The sequence below is a fragment of the Lotus japonicus genome, chromosome 3 (genome assembly GCF_012489685.1).
Source record: "Lotus japonicus ecotype B-129 chromosome 3, LjGifu_v1.2".
NCBI classification, from domain to species: Eukaryota; Viridiplantae; Streptophyta; class Magnoliopsida; order Fabales; family Fabaceae; genus Lotus; species Lotus japonicus.
Window position 1 is genome coordinate 6341078 of NC_080043.1, and position 15951 is coordinate 6357028.

The 15951-nt window shown below is 38.3% G+C and overlaps 1 protein-coding gene across 1 annotated transcript; it reads right to left on the minus strand.

Annotated features, from left to right (window-relative positions):
- Window positions 1-801: 801 nt before the first annotated feature.
- On the minus strand, window positions 802-2769 carry LOC130742645 (uncharacterized). The gene is made up of 2 exons (XM_057594750.1): window positions 2457-2769; window positions 802-1570 (listed from the first exon to the last, which is right to left on the minus strand). The coding sequence occupies exons 1-2, from the start codon at window positions 2665-2667 to the stop codon at window positions 1341-1343; spliced, it is 441 nt and encodes a 146-aa protein (XP_057450733.1). The 5' UTR covers window positions 2668-2769; the 3' UTR covers window positions 802-1340.
- Window positions 2770-15951: the final 13182 nt, after the last annotated feature.

A 15951-nucleotide genomic window follows, 5' to 3' on the forward strand; every position in this document is an offset into this window, starting at 1 on the left:
CTCAAAATAGTGATACAATTTCAAACAAATTTCACATAAAGAAGAGCAAAAGGAAACAAATAGGCAAGTAAGATTCAAGGTTTGCTGCCTTCAATGAGTTTGGGCCAGACGCATACAGGTGGTGCTGGGAACACCTTCATGCCCCAGAACACCTTCTTGCAGCATCTTGCATTGTCGGGTTTGGATTCTGATTGCGTGAAATTGGGGTTGCAGCGTCAAGGCTTAGAACAAGGATTCAGTGTGCAGTTTTTAGAACACTGATACAGCCTGTGATATTTTTCACCTATCTATGTCATCTCTTCCCATCATGTACAAATATTTTTCTGAAAACTCCAAATGAAAGCACAAAAAGTGTGGGAAAATGTAGCCCATACCAGCGATTTTCCACTTTTCCTCTCTTGTTCATCGAGGAACTTGTGTGGAACCAATATATGATTGTTTCATTTTTAAGCTCTTTCATGCAAATTGAATGGTCGAATTCTCGTCTAAGAAGTTCATAGATGCTGAATTCGATTTCAAGTATGGAGTTGAGGAAATAGTTGAAGACGCCATTAAATGCTGCACAGAGAAAGGTTACCTGCGAGGTGGGTGTGCACCCTTTTTTCCATCATAGGATGGTTTTCCATATAAGAAAGAAATAGCTATCCATTTAAGAAAAAGTTATGTTTTTTTGGATTGAAGTTCTATTGGTAATAAATCAAGCAAGCAAGTCTAAATCTCCTATGGTCTGTCTTAAATCAAACAATATGTGCTTGGGTGGTTGCTGCAATCTGCATTCTTAACTTTCCTAATAGTAATAGTCTAATAGATTATTGGGAGTTTTCAAAAGCTATTGGAGATGTGTTCAACTTCATGGAACACTCAATTTCCTATAATTAAACTGGAATGACCTCTATAAGAACTTCTATTCAGTACTCATGTCTATAACCCAAAGTTAAATATTCACATACTCAGATGTTATTAGTACCAGCTAAACCTGTTTAGTGTTTACGGTACCATATTCAAGGATGATTGATTAAAGCATTGGTAACACATGAACCCTTTAGATTCCATAGTAATTGTGACAAGACCAACCAGTTTAAGCTTAAGAGCTTCTAATCTACCATCAGTATAGCAACACCGGAGGATGGATTGAAATCCATTGAGACCAAAACAGAACAAAGGAAATAAAAGAAATTTCATCAGTCATGAAGTAAAACTCATAATTGGTTATCCAAGAAAACTTCACAACTTTGTATCTACAACTGTACATTTAATTGCTAGACCATATCTGTAACCAAAGCATATATAGAATATCAAAAGAAACTGAAAACATGTATCAATCAGAACAATAACTGAAGTTAATACAATGTAAAACCATCGTCATAGCAAACATGCCAGCCCCATCTACAGGGCGGGGCATTCTCACCATACTCAGCACAGCAACTCCATCTTCTCTTCCAATTCGCACGACCGGTATTTGGTCTGTCATTCTTCTCATTCCATTTGTAAACAATTACTCCAGATTTATCAGTCCATTCCCCATCAATTCCTTGGTGAGGTGGAGCCAATGAATATAGCCCCTTATCTCCTACAACATTACAAGCGTTTCACCAGAGGCGGAGCTTATAAGTGACAGGGAGGAGCTTCAGCTCCCCCAAAGTCTCCAAGTCATATTTGAGTACTAGTATTAATATATGACATATAATATTATGTGTGTAAAAGGAGTGTGGCTAGACATATCAGACAAAAATGTGAAGCTTAATAATGATAAACATTAGAAAGAAATGTAACTTTTGCCCAAATTTTAAGCTTCCTACATAAGCCTCTCATTTCTTTCTCCCGTAACTTTTTGTTTTCCATCAAGTTCTAGTGGGTTTTTCCAACTTTGCTTCCAAACTTTCACCCTCTTGTGTAAAACTCCATATTTCTAACTCTAACTCAACATTTTTATCTTAATTTTCTTTTGTTTTCCTTGCTCGAACGTCATTCTTTGTGTGCAGCTCTCAAACTCAAAGCTTTTTTTAACCCCATTTTTATGGGGGGATCAACTCATAGCTATTGAGGTAATTTCTTGTATATTGTTCTTGCATGTGGGTTTAATTAGCTTGTTGTTAAAAGTCTTATTTTAGCTCCTCTAATATTTTGCTCAAGCTCCGCCACTGAGCGTTTGATTTATATATATTGCAAATATTATGCTTTACAAAATTATCATTTTATAGCTCAGTCTCAGACTCTCAGCAAACAAACCAGAAACAAAATTGGAACAACCTATAATTGCATGTTCGAATCAGCTTCTCTTTCCACATAATATATTTAATTCCGACACCAGAAGCTACTCACAGACACTTATTCTCATAAATAATTTTGTTTTTGTAATCAATTGTAGGAGAATTTCTAAATATGCTCTGAGTCTATAAACAAATAGTAAAAGCATGACATGGATAAAAATCTCATAGGTAAAATGTTATGCATACCATTGGTGTGACCGTGGAAAGAGCAAGAAACTGGTGAATTATCTTGATCTGAGTAAAGGGTGTTGCATCTCAAGCACAGTTTCTTTGTTTGGACAAAAGATGGGGTTGCTTTGCTCTGTGAATTTGAGCAACACTTGACCTCTAAAATGCCATGTCCAATTCCAACAGGCCTGAAGAACAGGTTTTGAGAGTAACTAACTGCATAAACCATTTAGATTCTCCTTTTTTGTTTTACTAGGCGAATCTAAGAAATGGTAAAGAGCAGTGACAAGTTGAACTGAACTCTGAATGTTGTGTTTCTGAGAGAGTAAGAACGGTGATAACGCCAATAGCGACATAAATCGAGCGTCACAAGATATAATACGTATATCTTACTACCATGGCATCGATGAATCAGTTACAAATAAAAGAGTAATGGCATTTTCCTGTCAAAAAAAAAAGAGTAATGGCATTCCACTTTATTTTTTAATATTTTTTTCAATATTTTTTTTATAAATTGGTGAGCCAAAGGCCAATTTTTAACTCATTTTTTTCCATATCCTTTACTACATTTCTTATCACATCCACTATCATATCTCTCATTTCTCTTTCTATTTTTCATATCTCACCTAAGAGTATCGCTAATCATGAATTGTTGTTGAGTTGCTTAAACAATATTTTGGTAGACCCAAGCTATCACATAGGATTTAAGCAACTCATAAGCAACTTAGAACATCTCCAATGCAAGTTGCTTAACCGGTTGGAGCACCACCAGAGCAACATAACATGTTAGTTCTTGTTGCTTAAATTTTAGCAACGTTGCTTATTTAGAGCATCTCCAACCATGAGTTGCTAGTTGGGTTGCTTAAACACTATTCTGGTGGGCCTAATATGTCACATAGAATTTAAGCAACTTATGTAGATTTCGCTCCAACCATGGTTTCTTATTTTACTTTTGGTTGGATCTCACTATAACTCATATTTATATTTCAATGTCATGACATCATTCAAGGTCATGAATATCACCGATGAGTGTTTTAACAACAAATTATCAACCATTGGAAGGTTTTCGGTAACTGCTCATTACCGACGGTTTTACAACATTATCGAAAACCTTTGGGCATTGGTAATTTGTGATTTTATCGTAGTGTTTGTGCATTGATGTTGCACATTGCCGACACTAAATAGCATAGGTCTATATGACCAACTCTAAACTTTATGAGTTTGCGTCGGATATCATCTCTGACAGGCTTGCGTTGGCCTAAATTGGTTGTAATGTCGGTTTTTCACTTGTAAGCATCAGCTTTTGGCTAACATTAATTCGTTTTTTTCTTGTAGTTACTAGTTCTTGCTTAATAGATAATTTTACTCTCTCAATTGGAGTTTTTTGTTTCATTTTATAGTTTTCAAATTACAATTTTTTTAATGTTAAAAAACATCTAATTAAAACAGTTTTTAAATACAGTTTTCAAAAACTACACTCAAGCAGCTCTAATAATTCTACTCCTTTCACGAGCAATTGTACTAGGCAAGTACATTGCGTACCATGCATATATATTAGAGCAACTCCAACGCTGGTTTCTTAGCCCAGCTGGAGTTGCTAAGGAACCAAGTTAGAGTTTCTTATGCATTGGAGCTTGGTTTCTTAATGGTTTCTTAATTCATGAACAGTGTCCACGGTTCCTTCTGTAAGGAACTTTGCTTTTTGGTTTCTTAATTAAAATACAATATTTTCTCTCACATATTCACCAACAGCTTTCAGAGCGAAATTAACAGAAAGGATGAAATTGAAGATTTGAGGTTCAACAGATTCAACAGAGACATACACACAGAGCATCAAGATAAAAAATTTATTGAAAAAAAATCAAACTTTACATTCAAAAATCAAATAAAAAAAATTTGCAGCTCTCCGATTCAGTTGTGGAAGCTCTGATCTTAAAGGAAGCTCTTTGCATGTGTGAAAAGGAAGCTCCTTTGCAAGCTTCAAGGCTTTGAGCATATGAAACAGGGGTTGTTGGGGGCGTACCGTGGCTGTATGGTGGCGGTAGTGGTTGTTTGGTGGCGGTGGTGGTTGTTTGGTGACCGGTTTGGGCTTTAGAGGCGTGAAACACCAGAGAGAGGGAGAAGAAGTGAGGGAGAGAGGCAGAGGAAGAAGCTTCTGGATGCAGGTGAGGGAGAAGAGAGGAAGAAGAAGAGAGAAGAGGGAGGAGGGATGCGGCTAGGGTTTGATGAATGGGGGAGAGAGAGAAAAAGTTGAATATATAGGTGGTGACCGGCTGAACAGGTCATCCAACCGTTAATGACCGGTCTAGACCGGTTATGACTTGGTTTGGACTTGGTTTGACCGGCCTGGCCGGTTTTTTCTCTTTGGACTTTTTTTTTGAAATCAACTTTGGATTACTTTGATAAGCCCAATTTTATTTGAACTTTCAGCCCAAACATTAATATTTAATTATAGTATTAAGGAAATTAAAAGAAAATAATTAAATTTAATTATATTATTGATTTAATATTAAATTTTAAATCTAAATTGAATGAAAATAAATATTATAAATTAATGTTGTATGGTGGGACACAGTGGGACCCTTGAAATAGTAATTTAAGAACCCATGGGTTGGAGCAAAATCTGCTTCAGTTTCTTAGGAGTTTCTTAAGTCTGATGTGGCAGTACGGACCCACAAAAATAGTGCTGAATAGTGTGTTAAGAAACCAAATAAGAATTTTGGGGTTGGAGTTGCTCTTATATCCCTAATGTATGACCCCTCACTTACTTTCCTCTACGGAAAATATTAGATTTTGTGGTCAATAAAAAGTAGTACATATGTAAGATCAATGGGGAATTTGGTCATTGGAGTTCTAGACAAGGCCTAGACTCTAAACTGTACATATAAATTGTTCAGACATACTAGAGCAGATACATGAAGAAAAAGAGTAACAATATATATATATATATTCCTGGCCGGTCTTCCTAAATCTTTTGGCGACAAAGTTCGTGAGAAACTTAGAAGCCAAAATCCGGGGGGAGAAATCCCTTATCATACCCTTAGTTATGGACAGCTCATAGCTATCATTCAAAGAGTTGCTCTCAAAATCTGTCAGGACGACAAAATCCAACAGCAACTCACTAAGGAGAAGTCTCAGAATCGCAGGGATTTGGGTACTTTCTGCGAACAATTTGGTATTCAAGGTTGTCCCAAGAAACCTAAACCCAGAAAGCAAGATCGCTACTGCTCCTGATCTTCTTTTAGAAGAATCTTCAAACTTCAAAAGCTTCAGTGCCAACAATGTCTATGAATGGAATATTGATGGTGAAAACGAGTATGGCATCACCAAAATCCTCCAAAATATGACTATGGTAGCCACTGCCTATGTTACCGCCAACAATTGTCCTGAATCTCTTATCGTTGAAGTCTTGGTTGCTGGTTTCTGTGGTCAGCTCAAAGGTTGGTGGGATAATTATCTCACTCAAGACGAGAAGGATCAGATCTTAAATGCTGTCAAGACGGATGAAGAAGGCAATCCTATCATGGAAGATGGCAAATTCATCTCTGATGCTGTCAACTCCTTAATCTTTACCATAGCCCAACATTTTGTTGGAGATCCTTCTCTCATCAAGGACAGATCTGGTGATCTTTTGTCCAATCTTAAGTGCAAATCTTTGGGTGATTTCAGGTGGTAAAAGGATACTTTCCTGACCAGGGTTTCACCCGAGAAGACAGCCAGCAAGCTTTCTGGAAAGAGAAATTCCTGGCTTCAGAGATGAGACTTTGAATGTCATATCCTACAAGGAGAAGCAGATTAACTTCCTCAAGGAAGAAATCTCTTACAAAACCATTGAGGTTCAATTACAACAACCTTCTGTCAAATCTAGGATTGAGAATATTTTGGAAGATATTCAATCTAACATCTGTTCTGATCTACCCAACGCCTTTTGGGAAAGGAAGAGCCATATGGTGGAACTTCCTTATGAAAAAGATTTTTCAGACAAACAGATTCCAACCAAGGCTAGGCCTATTCAAATGAATGAAGAACTTCTTCATTTCTGCCAAAAGGAAATCAATGATCTCCTTGAAAAGAAACTTATTCGCAGGAGTAAGAGCCCTTGGTCCTGTGCAGCCTTCTATGTCAACAAACAAGCTGAGATAGAACGGGGAACCCCTAGGCTGGTTATTAACTACAAACCTCTCAATCAAGCCCTTTGTTGGATTAGATATCCTATCCCCAACAAGAAAGATCTCTTAGCCAGACTGCATGATGCTAAGGTCTTTTCAAAATTCGACATGAAATCTGGATTCTGGCAAATCCAATTGCAAGAGAAGGATAGGTATAAAACTGCTTTTACTGTTCCTTTTGGGCAGTATGAGTGGAACGTTATGCCTTTTGGGCTAAAGAACGCCCCATCTGAATTCCAAAGGATTATGAACGAAATCTTCAATCCTTATTCCAAATTCACTATTGTCTACATTGATGATGTTCTAATCTTTTCCCAAACTTTAGATCAACATTTCAAACATCTCAATACATTCATCTCTGTAATCAAAAGGAATGGCTTGGCTGTATCCAAGACAAAGGTCAGTTTGTTCCAAACCAAAATCAGATTCCTTGGTCACAACATCCACCAAGGAACCATCATTCCTATCAATAGAGCCATTGAGTTCACGGATAAATTCCCTGATCAAATCATTGACAAAACCCAACTACAAAGATTCCTGGGTTGTCTCAATTATGTTGCGGACTTCTGTCCTCAACTCAGTACCATAATCAAACCCCTTCATGATAGACTCAAGAAGGATCCTCCACCTTGGTCCGATATTCATACCAATGTGGTCAAGCAAATCAAACTTCGTGTCAAGAATCTCCCTTGTCTTTATCTCCCTAATCCTCAAGCTTTCAAAATTATTGAAACTGATGCCTCTGATATTGGCTTTGGTGGTATTTTGAAACAAAAGGTTTTTGACAAGGAACAAATTATTGCTTTTACTTCAAAACATTGGAATCCTGCTCAACAGAATTATTCTACTGTCAAAAAAGAAGTTTTAGCAATCGTTTTATCTATTTCAAAATTTCAATCTGATTTGATTAATCAAAAATTCTTAGTCCGTGTAGACTGCAAATCTGCGAAAGAAATCTTACAAAAAGATGTCAAAAACTTAGCTTCAAAACATATCTTTGCCAGATGGCAAGCTATTTTAAGCGTTTTTGACTTCGATATTGAATATATAAAAGGATCTAACAATTCTCTCCCTGATTTTCTTACTCGTGAATATTTGCAGGGAAGAACCTAACATGGCCTCCAGAGGCCCCTCCTCCTCCTCCTCACGAGGAAGAGGCAAAAGCAGAGAAAAGAATAAAGGTATTGTAATCTCTGACCCTTTAATCTTATCTGAGCCCACTGCTCACCAATCTGGACCCACTGTCCAAAAAATTGAGCCCACTGCTCAGACCCAATCTTCCCAGCCAAAACAAACTAAAGAAGATTATGCTTTATCCATCCCAACACTCCTTGCCTTCAAACAAGCAGGCTTAGATGAAATACCTCAAGGCCTCACCAAACTTCCAAATAAATCTTGGGCCAGATTCGCTGACAAAGATGATGACCAAGAAATTCAATCCCTCCAAGCTTTTATTGATAGAACCAGAAGCTTAGCAACTTATGATGGGAAAAAACCTGTTGTTGTTGCCCAACCTAGCCCAGTTGCCCGACCTAGCCCAAATTCAGGTTACTTGGCTAAAGCAGATATAAAATTCCAAACCTTCATCGAACCAGAATGGTGGGACAATTCTGGAGGAGTTAACCTGGCCAATAAAATTGGTACCAAGCTGGCTCTGATACCAAGAGGGGGTCGGAAGCAGAAGGAGGGGGATGAGAAGAGGATTAAGAGAAGTAGGACGCCACCACGGAGGAGCTTTTTGCAGAAAATTAAATTGCAGAAATTAAAAACAGGAATTAAAACAGGAGGCTCAGCCTTCCATAAATAGAAAAATAAAACTAAAACAGGAGGCTCAGCCTTCCATAAACAGAAAAATAAAACTTGAACAAGATATATATTACATAAACATAGATTACAAAACTGAAACTTAAAAACTGAAAAACTGAAACTTAAAAACTGAAAAGATTGAACGAAAGGAAAACTGAAGGAGAACTTACAGAAGGAATTCTCTCAGTGTTTCTCTCTCTAAACTCTCTATCTAAGCTCTACCAAACTCTGATGAACAAGGTTCAGAATGAGCCTATTTAAAGAAAAGATTAGACACTGTATGAATAGTTCCGGTTGAATAGTTCCGGTAGACGGTACTATTTGACTGGCACTATTTGCTACAGTAAAAAGTCAATTTTACTGTTGCTACAGTACAAAAATTGAATTATTACAGAATAAAATGATTACAAGACGACAAACTTAGCAGAAGTCATCATCATCTGATTCTGTGGTTTGGACAAAATCTGACGACCCAAGAGAGGATGGCTCGGAGACTTTGTGTTGAGGGGCCTTTGAAGATGAGGCCTGCCCAATTGGCTCCTTCAATAATTGAAGAGCAGATTGAAGGTTTCTCAGCAAGTCTTCTTCTGTTGAAGCTTCTGCAAGGGCCGCTGTGATGTGGGCCTTTTGGTTTAGCAAGAGACTAGTCTGTGGACTTGCATGCTTGAGATATTTCTGATTGGTTTTGAACCATTGGCTCACATTTTCTTTGTGGGCTTTTGTCGCATCAAAGATTTTCCACCATTTGATGAGAGCCTGTTTGTAAAGGATTGGTTGGGTTTTGGCCTTAAGACCATAGCGCCAAGAGAACACCCAAGAGAGGGAAAAGATTGTAAAAAAGTTTAAACAATCTGGATAATTGTTCAACTCTTTGTTCCAGTGTTTAATGAAGTGATTGTATCCCTCAAGAACTTCAGAGGGGAAAATTTCAGCTGTAGGTCCAAAGAAGCTCCACCATGAATGAAACCAATTTGGAAAAGAATATTTGTTGGTCCATTTAAAATAAATGAGCCAAGAATGTTTGAAACTTTTGTTTTGTAGACCAAAGATTATATTATCCCAAGCCCTGATATAGTCCCAATAATTAAAACCAACTGGGTCGAAATTCTGGGAGAACTTTTTGTAACTGTTTGGATTTGGTCCAAAGTCATTGGGACGAAGGACACGGAGGATTTGTAGTGTAGAATGGGTAATTAGGGAATTATCATTTTTATCCCTAAAATGTTTGATTTCCACACTGTTTGTGTCAACCAAAATAAACTCATAGAATCTTTGGTTTTTGATTGGGTGAGTGGGATCAAGATGACTTGGGAAGAGCTTGGTACCAATTTTATTGGCCAGGTTAACTCCTCCAGAATTGTCCCACCATTCTGGTTCGATGAAGGTTTGGAATTTCATATCTGCTTTAGCCAAGTAACCTGAATTTGGGCTAGGTCGGGCAACTGGGCTAGGTTGGGCAACAACAACAGGTTTTTTCCCATCATAAGTTGCTAAGCTTCTGGTTCTATCAATAAAAGCTTGGAGGGATTGAATTTCTTGGTCATCATCTTTGTCAGCGATGCTGGCCCAAGATTTATTTGGAAGTTTGGTGAGGCCTTGAGGTATTTCATCTAAGCCTGCTTGTTTGAAGGCAAGGAGTGTTGGGATGGATAAAGCATAATCTGCTTTAGTTTGTTTTGGCTGGGAAGATTGGGTCTGAGCAGTGGGCTCAATTTTTTGGACAGTGGGTCCAGATTGGTGAGCAGTGGGCTCAGATAAGATTAAAGGGTCAGAGATTACAATACCTTTATTCTTTTCTCTGCTTTTGCCTCTTCCTCGTGAGGAGGAGGAGGAGGGGCCTCTGGAGGTCATGTTAGGTTTTTCCCTGCAAATATTTACGAGTAAGAAAATCAGGGAGAGAATTGTTAGATCCTTTTATATATTCAATATCGAAGTCAAAAACGCTTAAAATAGCTTGCCATCTGGCAAAGATATGTTTTGAAGCTAAGTTTTTGACATCTTTTTGTAAGATTTCTTTCGCAGATTTGCAGTCTACACGGACTAAGAATTTTTGATTAATCAAATCAGATTGAAATTTTGAAATAGATAAAACAATTGCTAAAACTTCTTTTTTGACAGTAGAATAATTCTGTTGAGCAGGATTCCAATGTTTTGAAGTAAAAGCAATAATTTGTTCCTTGTCAAAAACCTTTTGTTTCAAAATACCACCAAAGCCAATATCAGAGGCATCAGTTTCAATAATTTTGAAAGCTTGAGGATTAGGGAGATAAAGACAAGGGAGATTCTTGACACGAAGTTTGATTTGCTTGACCACATTGGTATGAATATCGGACCAAGGTGGAGGATCCTTCTTGAGTCTATCATGAAGGGGTTTGATTATGGTACTGAGTTGAGGACAGAAGTCCGCAACATAATTGAGACAACCCAGGAATCTTTGTAGTTGGGTTTTGTCAATGATTTGATCAGGGAATTTATCCGTGAACTCAATGGCTCTATTGATAGGAATGATGGTTCCTTGGTGGATGTTGTGACCAAGGAATCTGATTTTGGTTTGGAACAAACTGACCTTTGTCTTGGATACAGCCAAGCCATTCCTTTTGATTACAGAGATGAATGTATTGAGATGTTTGAAATGTTGATCTAAAGTTTGGGAAAAGATTAGAACATCATCAATGTAGACAATAGTGAATTTGGAATAAGAATTGAAGATTTCGTTCATAATCCTTTGGAATTCAGATGGGGCGTTCTTTAGCCCAAAAGGCATAACGTTCCACTCATACTGCCCAAAAGGAACAGTAAAAGCAGTTTTATACCTATCCTTCTCTTGCAATTGGATTTGCCAGAATCCAGATTTCATGTCGAATTTTGAAAAGACCTTAGCATCATGCAGTCTGGCTAAGAGATCTTTCTTGTTGGGGATAGGATATCTAATCCAACAAAGGGCTTGATTGAGAGGTTTGTAGTTAATAACCAGCCTAGGGGTTCCCCGTTCTATCTCAGCTTGTTTGTTGACATAGAAGGCTGCACAGGACCAAGGGCTCTTACTCCTGCGAATAAGTTTCTTTTCAAGGAGATCATTGATTTCCTTTTGGCAGAAATGAAGAAGTTCTTCATTCATTTGAATAGGCCTAGCCTTGGTTGGAATCTGTTTGTCTGAAAAATCTTTTTCATAAGGAAGTTCCACCATATGGCTCTTCCTTTCCCAAAAGGCGTTGGGTAGATCAGAACAGATGTTAGATTGAATATCTTCCAAAATATTCTCAATCCTAGATTTGACAGAAGGTTGTTGTAATTGAACCTCAATGGTTTTGTAAGAGATTTCTTCCTTGAGGAAGTTAATCTGCTTCTCCTTGTAGGATATGACATTCAAAGTCTTTTCTATGGGGGGTTCAGAGAATTTGAATAAAATCGGCTGTCCAAGATGCTGGAAAGTAATGCCATCTACGTCAGTATTATAGGGGAAGAGCTTCTTAATGAAAGGGGTCCCTATAATGATTTTTTGACTCAAATTTCTGACTAACAGAAATGGAGTTTCGATTTCAAGACTACCATTTTTGATGATAGCTGAGGGGATTTTATACTTGATTTTTAGTCTAGATCCTTCGGCAGCGCTGAGCTTCTCAGTTGTTTTCTCAAAATATCTGGTGGGAATGAGTCCCTCCGAAATACAACTGGAATCTGCCCCTGTGTCAAAGAGGGCAGGGATTTCGAGAATAAAATCACCTATGAGGATTTTGACATGGATGAAGAATTTCTGAATGGTGACCTGGTTAATATTTTCCAGAAAGTCCTCGCAGTTGTCGTTAGGAGCTGGATTGGAATCAGGTACAGAAGAATCATCTTCCTCATAATTTCTAGTCAGTTTCTCCAAAATAAGCTGCTGACTGCTTTGGATTTGTTTGAGGCTTTTAACCTCAGTCTTAAGGGAATTGACTTCAGATTGGAGGTCTTGAATAGTGACGGGCTTGACCGTAGATTTCTCAAGACGCTTGAAAGTATCCCTAAGATTGAATTTATTAGTGGTTATAGGACTTTTGGGAGGCCTATCTTCAAGAGTAGACCTGAGGCGTTCCAAATAGATTTTCTTTTCCTCAGGATCAGGGATAGAATTAATGGCCCTGAAGAGTAGATCTTGTTCATTGGTCAAAGTGTTGATAGACAAGGTATTGACGGAGGATGATGATTGAGAATCATCATTCTGAATTTGATTTAGGTCTTCAGAGACCTCATAATCCGAAGGATTAGATTCTTCTTCATCAGAAGTTTGAATGAGAAGATTGTTGATCTTGTCTTCGATCTCAGGTTCAAGATGAAGCTCAGAGATTCTCTTTTTGAGTCTGCAATACCTGCTAATATGGCCCGGCTTGCCGCAGTTGTAGCAGGTAACATCTTTTCCTTGAGAGGGTCTAGTCTCAGGAGGGTTCTTTGGAATTTGCGAAGGTTTTGATCTAGGCTTGGGTTTCCTATGATCATTCCTGCTAGATCTCTTTCTCCATTGTTGTCTAGGAGGAGGAGGATCTTGCTTTCTGGGTTTAGGTTTCTTGGGACAACCTTGAATACCAAATTGTTCGCAGAAAGTACCCAAATCCCTGCGATTCTGAGACTTCTCCTTAGTGAGTTGCTGTTGGATTTTGTCGTCCTGACAGATTTTGAGAGCAACTCTTTGAATGATAGCTATGAGCTGTCCATAACTAAGGGTATGATAAGGGATTTCTCCCCCCGGATTTTGGCTTCTAAGTTTCTCACGAACTTTGTCGCCAAAAGATTTAGGAAGACCGGCCAGAAATTTCTCTTTCCAGAAAGCTTGTTGGCTGTCTTCTCGGGTGTAAACCCTGGTCAGGAAGGTATCCTTATACCACCTGAAATCACCCAAAGATTTTCACTTAAGATTGGACAAAAGATCACCAGATCTGTCCTTGATGAGAGAAGGATCTCCAACAAAATGTTGGGCTATGGTAAAGATTAAGGAGTTGACAGCATCAGAGATGAATTTGCCATCTTCCATGATAGGATTGCCTTCTTCATCCGTCTTGACAGCATTTAAGATCTGATCCTTCTCGTCTTGAGTGAGATAATTATCCCACCAACCTTTGAGCTGGCCACAGAAACCAGCAACCAAGACTTCAACGATAAGAGATTCAGGACAATTGTTGGCGGTAACATAGGCAGTGGCTACCATAGTCATATTTTGGAGGATTTTGGTGATGCCATACTCGTTTTCACCATCAATATTCCATTCATAGACATTGTTGGCACTGAAGCTTTTGAAGTTTGAAGATTCTTCTAAAAGAAGATCAGGAGCAGTAGCTCTAGGATAGTAGAGCTTGGTTTCTTTTCTCCACTGATTCTTAGAGTTGTGAATGACAGTATTGACCGGAATACTTTTGATAGATTGAACGTTAGACTTCATAGATTGAATATCAGAATCAGACTCAACCTTACCATCTTCAATATTATTTAAAGAAGTAGAGGTATTACGAGTAGAAGTACGAGTTTTAGGAGGAGGAGGAGCAGTAATAATGGGATTAGAAACTGCTTCCGGAGTAGGTTCCGGAGTCTCAGGAGGTTCCGGAGTCTCAGGAATAACTTGTTTGAGAAGCTGAAGTTGCTCTACCACCTTTTGGAGGAGCTCATTGTCAGATTCCTTTTTTGCTCGAAGAGTTTGAGCCGAGTGTCTGGAACGGCTACTGATTTGAAAGGGTTTGAAAAGAGGTTTTTCAAGCTGGCATCCCTTAGGGATATCAAGATTAGAAGGGGAAGGTTCAATCTTGACCTTTTCTTTTCCTTTCCTGGAAGAGCAATCCTGCACTTGGGATTCTCCAAGAATTTGAAGATACTTATTGGTATAATTGGATTGTTCCATGAGGTCTTTGATGTCTTTTCCAGTGACATCACCTTCTTCTTTCCTAGTCTTGAAGGGAGAAGCTAGGACAGGTGTAGATTGGGCTCCTTTAAGAAGGAAAGGAGTTTTAGGTGGCAGGTTAGAAAGGGTTTCTTTTCCATCCTTATGCTGCCATTTAACCATGTCAATTTGGAAGGGGTAAGATTTCCAATTCTTGTTGGCATAATCTTGAAACCATTCAAAAAAAAAAGATGTTTTGCTGGGTTTTCTCAAGGAACCCATAGAATTTTTCTTGGATCTTCTTTCTCTTTTCACCCTGATACTTTGCAAAGAACCATTTTCTTTGTTGAGTCCATCGGTCATAGTAGAAATCTGCCTTGATACTTCCTTTGTCGATGACGAATTCAGTAGTGATTGCTCCAATGAAATCAGAAGTTTCTCCAGGGGTTTCTAGAGAAGAATACGTGGGAGATAAGGTGGATTGATGTTCTTCATCACCCTTGTCATAGGTAGTCTTGACAGGAGTGGTATTGACATATCCAGCCAAATGGATAGTAGATCCGTCATGAGAGAGGGAAGGTCGAGCGCTAGACTCGGGTTGGTTCCTTCTAGTCATAGAAAAAGATCTTCTGGACATGGCAGATTGGAAATCAGAGGATGTCCTAATAGATCTAGGGATGGAGAAAGAATTTCTTCTATCAAAGATGAGATCTACTTGGCCAGATTGGTGTTGGACAATTTCACGAAACTCAGGAGTTTCAACAGGTTGGGCTGGAGTAGCCTTTTCCAAAGACCATTTCTCTGGAAGGGTGATATCACTCCATTGGATGGTTTTGGGAACAATAACGTTTGCCTTATCATAATCTATAAGGAAAAGAGTTGTTTCTCCAGATTTCTCACAATTGGTTCGCAAGAAATAAGATTTGATAGAGTTCATTACCTTGTATTGAACCCTGTAGATTAAGGAGATGGGAATGGAATCCTCCTTCATATCAAGGTCGTGAAGCTTGATATTTAGGAAGAGGACATCAAGGATGTTTTTATCTTCCAGACTAACAGTTAGATCTGGGAAGCAATTGAAAAAGATTGGTCCATTACTCAGGCTGGTTTCAACCGTTCCTAAGAGGGAGTCATGGAATTGATTATGTCTAACATCCCTAAGACAAAGGAGTACAGCGATGTCAAGAGACTTTCTGGTTAGGGGTTTAAGACCAACTTGAACACTACCTATATGAAGATAGTTAAAGTTCTTGCTGATATGTTCTTTGATGCTTTTCTCGGAAAGCAGATGGATTTCTTCATCATCAGATCTGAGCTTGTAGGTTTGCTCAACGGTTTTGATAATGAAATCTGATCGTTTGAAAAAGGATCCGTTTGGTTTGTAGATCTCAGCATGAGAAATTTTTGGAATTTCCCAGTTGTCAAGATCTTGATTGATATCTTCAAAATGAATTTCTTCTTTGAAGACAGATTTGGATAATTGATTGGATTGATGAGGATGATCGATAGAAGAAGAAGAGGGTTGGGAAGATCTGAAAGAAAGCTTAGAAGAGAAAGAGCGAAGCATCAAAAAAGGTAGATCTTCCTCACCCGTAAGTATCATCGCCATCACCTGGTTCTATAGAAACAGATAAATAAATTAGAAATATAAGTTAGGTTCTGCGTTGTTCTTAATAGTTGAGCAGTATAGATCTGG

What these genes read in the sequence shown, in the direction of transcription:
- LOC130742645 (XM_057594750.1), bottom strand. Translation starts at nt 2,667, where the DNA reads ATGGTTTATGCAGTTAGTTACTCTCAAAACCTGTTCTTCAGGCCTGTT. An exon ending in TTTCCACGGTCACACCAATG is followed by an intron (nt 1,571 to 2,456) that starts GTATGCATAACA and finishes GTAATGTTGTAG; the next exon opens with GAGATAAGGGGCTATATTCA.